This window comes from Sinocyclocheilus rhinocerous, unplaced genomic scaffold, assembly GCF_001515625.1.
Source record: "Sinocyclocheilus rhinocerous isolate Xijiao unplaced genomic scaffold, SAMN03320098_v1.1 scaffold785, whole genome shotgun sequence".
Classification (NCBI taxonomy): domain Eukaryota; kingdom Metazoa; phylum Chordata; class Actinopteri; order Cypriniformes; family Cyprinidae; genus Sinocyclocheilus; species Sinocyclocheilus rhinocerous.
The window spans coordinates 1,273,359-1,277,341 of NW_015660521.1; the positions used below are offsets into that span (position 1 = coordinate 1,273,359).

Here is a 3,983-nt window from a genome sequence, read left to right on the forward strand (position 1 = left end):
GCAAACCTTTGAATGAGTGAATCAGATCTGAGATTCAAGACTTGAGGCTCGTTCACACCAAAAAATTATAATATATTAGTGTCCACACCAATGAACAATTACATTTAGTTATTATAAGCGCAAACTGCAGTGATGTCGTCTGCCGCTTTAAATGCTCGACCTCTTTAAATTCAGCTGCATTCTGATTGGCTGATTGTCAACATTTTTATCAGCTGGACAATCAACAATATCGTTCGTCTCTTTCATTATCATTATAGCTGTGGTATGGACATACACTCTAAAAAATAAAGCTTCCAAAAGGTGGTTTTCACAGTGAAGAACCATTTTGGGTTTCCCAAAGAACCATTATTTTCAAAGCACAAAGAACACATAACCATCTGAGGAACATTTTTCCACTTGTACAATGGAAATGTTCTTCAAAGGTTCTTCATGGAACCACAGATGACAATAAAGAACCTTTACTTTCAAGAGTGAACCTATTCTCATAGAATTAGAATGTTTATTAAAACATATAGTCATCATTATTGGTGTGAACAGCCCTGTAGATTGTAGTGCATGATATGTGTGGGCTCTTTTTAAGGTCCTTTTGGTGACATTCACTTTAATTGTACACAAAATGGCTTCCAAACATCTCTTTTTAGGTTCCACCAAAAAAAAAAAAAGAATATCATACGATTTTGGAAAGACATGAAGGTTGGTAAATAACGACAGAAAGAGAGTTTTAAAAATCACTGCAGCTGTTTTGTTCCAGAGTGTGATCGTGTGTGTGTCTGCAGGAGTAGACCTTAAAGAATAACGGGTGGGCCGACAATGAAAAATCTCCAGGAACAAGGAGCTAATGAGTCCATCTGACCATACCATACAATAATGTTACTGCCTGCAACTTAGCTTACTGTGACTCCTTTGGCCATTATATAACACACACAGCACACACCACATTGCTGTAGGAAAGTGAAAAAATGCAAATCCTTCTTTTACCTGTACGCCTGTCTCACAGGACCCTTAAGCCTATTTTTAACCACTGCACAACATACCAGAGGCTTCACCTATTATACTCAACTATAAAAATCAAGGCACAAAGAGCAGCACAAGGAATTACAAATCGTGTCCATCAAAGTCTGAACACTCCAGCACAGCAGGTGAACAGTTTTATTCGTCCCATGAGATCCCACCCCTCCTCTCTCCCAAGTGAAATATTTTATTAATAAACATCAGTCAGAAATGGATGGTAGACGAATTCACGTTGATTAATTAACAACCCCTAAAATAACTTATGCAGCACAAAGCAAACAAGCCCAGGCAGTTTGATAAACTGGCACGGCACTTCAGTTGTGCTGCGTGTTAAAATGACTCGGTTACACAAGACGGGCAAATAAAGAAGTGCCATTAGAACAAGCAGCTCGTGTTGATGTTGACGCTTCAAAAGCAGGGCTTGACATATTCCTGAAAGGGCATTGTATTATGCACACTTCACACCCCCACTGAGAGAAGGTTAGAGGATGCCACGTGAGGATGATAGCAGTAATAAACAGCTGTTACGGCCGTGATCCCATCCTTAAACCTCTATAATCAGGATTGCTATAAACAGCATGTTATGTACATTCCCCCATAAATGCTCGCAGCAGATTACAGTGGCTGTGAAATGCAGGCAGTGGCGAGATATAGATTTGTTTTCAAACAAGCTTTCAAATAAACAGTGAGAGATAAAGAAAGCAAAGATGCAACACCCTTCAGCACGCCGAGCTCCACCGTCAGATCTGTGATGTGCTCTCTCTGCAGTGAATGCATGAACTTCCAGCATTCCTGAGAGAAATTTTCTGGCAGACATGCAGTCGCTCATACATGGAGGAGCTGAGCTTAATCCCTTAGTTCTGTGTGAGCTGCATAATAGAAACAAATGTATTCCCTCATGTGCAGAGGGCATGGAGAGAGGTATCATCTGACAGTGGTACTATATCACTCTGAACGCTTGAGAACTAAAGGGGCTTATTCTTACCTAACAATAAACTTATTTTAAGCAGATTAATCTGTCAATATTTTGGTATTGTCAGATTATCGGCAGGATTTTCTGCTTTCAAATAATTTTGAGTGATTCATAGTAAATACTGTGTATAGCAAATTCTTCTTTAAATTCACCAATTTTGTACATTTTATTGTCACTAAAATTGTACTTGTTCTGACAAAGAGTATGCAATGCTGACCATTTTGCTCTTTGTATACTCCGAGTAATATCTCATGGAATTTGTTTGCTGCCTATATAAACGCAATGAGACCTGCGTATGGTCATATTTATAGTTTTTGACATGCCTGAGCATAATGCATCGACACAGGTCTAAAAGAGCCCTACATGATGAGCGTGCAACATACCTGCGATTTATGCTGCTGTCCATCCTCGAGTTCTGAAACACTGTTCATGATTTTCCATCGATCATTTACCATTCTCTGGAATCCTTACCATCTGAGAGTTGATTTCATGGGCATGAGGAGAGAACGGGACTGTCAGTCTTAAATTCCAGCATCCAAGAAAAAGAAAAGGGAGACAACACAGCAGTCTACGGGAACTAAAACTACTTCACAAGATGATCCGCACAAACCTACTGAAAACCGGGACACAGAACTAGAGATCCACACTCATTTTGTAAAAGAAAATTATACGTACTTCAAGGGACTTGTCCCTCACCCCCAAAAAGAAACAAACAAGAAAATGCAGTCCGAAAGCAGATCCGATCTCCTTAACTGAGGCGAAGGTGTGACGGTTTGAGGATGGTGCGTTCCGTTCGTTGGCAGGTATTCCTCAGATATAAAACTTTCCCTGTTAAGTCTATGAGAAACAAAAAGACGCGGATTTAGATAATAAACCATAAAGTTATGCGAAATAACTGTGTGCTGGGCGTCCGTTTGATTTGCTTCATTCCTGTGGTGTAAGGACACGTTTGTGGTGGAGAGCTCCTGAAATCCGCCCCCCTCCCTCTCTTGCGCTTACACCGTGTCTACTAGGCGATGTCCGATCCATGAGCGAATCGTTCTTTCAGAATCGGATCTTCTCCATGAATCATTCGAACCGGTTCACTAATCAATTCGCTCACCGCACTGGACTGAACAATTCGGTCACGAGTCATCACTATGACTCAATTAACGAACATGTCCGAATCACAATGAGCAGATAACCGACGAGTGAGCTGACAGTTAAGAGCATTTGGAGCCTATCGAGGATTTTTCTGATGGTGCGAATAGCAGAAAAGTTACAAATAAAACGTAGGCTAGGCTACTGTAATATTTTTAATAGGCATAGGCCTATGTTGACAAATATGTCTGACATACATACAGTCATGGCCAAAAGTTTTGGCAGTGACAAATTTTTTGTCAATAACGGTGACAAAAAGTTTGCTGCTTCAGTATTTGTAGATTATTTTTCCACATGTGATCTCAAATTTCAATGTAATGATCTTGGAGCCACTTCTTTATCACTCTTGCTTTGTGACATGGTGCTCCATCATGCTGGAAAATGCACGGATCATCACCAAATTGCTCATGGATCGTTGGAAGAAGTCGCTCTTGCAGGACGTTTTGATACTATTCTTTTTTCATGGCTGTGTTTTTGGACAGAATTAAGACTCCCTTGGTTGAAAAGCAACCCCACACATGGATGGTCTCAGGATGCTTCACTGTTGGCACAACCCTGAAGACTTCTTCACTGCAGTCGAACCTTTCTCCTTGAGGTTCTTGATGATCCGGTAAATGGTTCTTTCAGGTGCAATATTCTTTGTAGCAATTTCCTTTCACATGTGCTGCTGATATGATCAGTCAATTAATGTTAGCTGGTCATTTTGTGTCAGGATCAAAAAACAGTGAAAGTTGTTTTTTGTGAAAAGTTCATTTTTTAGCCAATGAAGCTTTTAGCAATTATTTAAAATGCATCTGATCACGCTACACAATAATCTAGAAACAATGTGAATGAACACCACAACAGCTTAAGCTGCAAA

At 40.1% G+C, this 3,983-nt stretch overlaps 1 protein-coding gene across 2 annotated transcripts in view; it reads right to left on the minus strand.

The window, feature by feature from the left end:
* Positions 1-2,979, minus strand: part of fibcd1a (fibrinogen C domain containing 1a) — a 126,699-nt gene extending 123,720 nt beyond the window's left edge. The window contains exons 1-2 of one of the 2 annotated variants that reach the window (XM_016534551.1): positions 2,660-2,979; positions 2,368-2,450 (exon numbers count right to left, since the gene is read on the minus strand). In XM_016534551.1, coding sequence (XP_016390037.1) covers positions 2,368-2,439 — 72 coding nt within the window. In that variant the 5' untranslated portion in view covers positions 2,440-2,450; positions 2,660-2,979. Of the gene's footprint in view, positions 1-2,367 lie in introns of both variants that reach the window. The other variant, XM_016534552.1, reaches the window with a different exon arrangement.
* Positions 2,980-3,983: the final 1,004 nt, after the last annotated feature.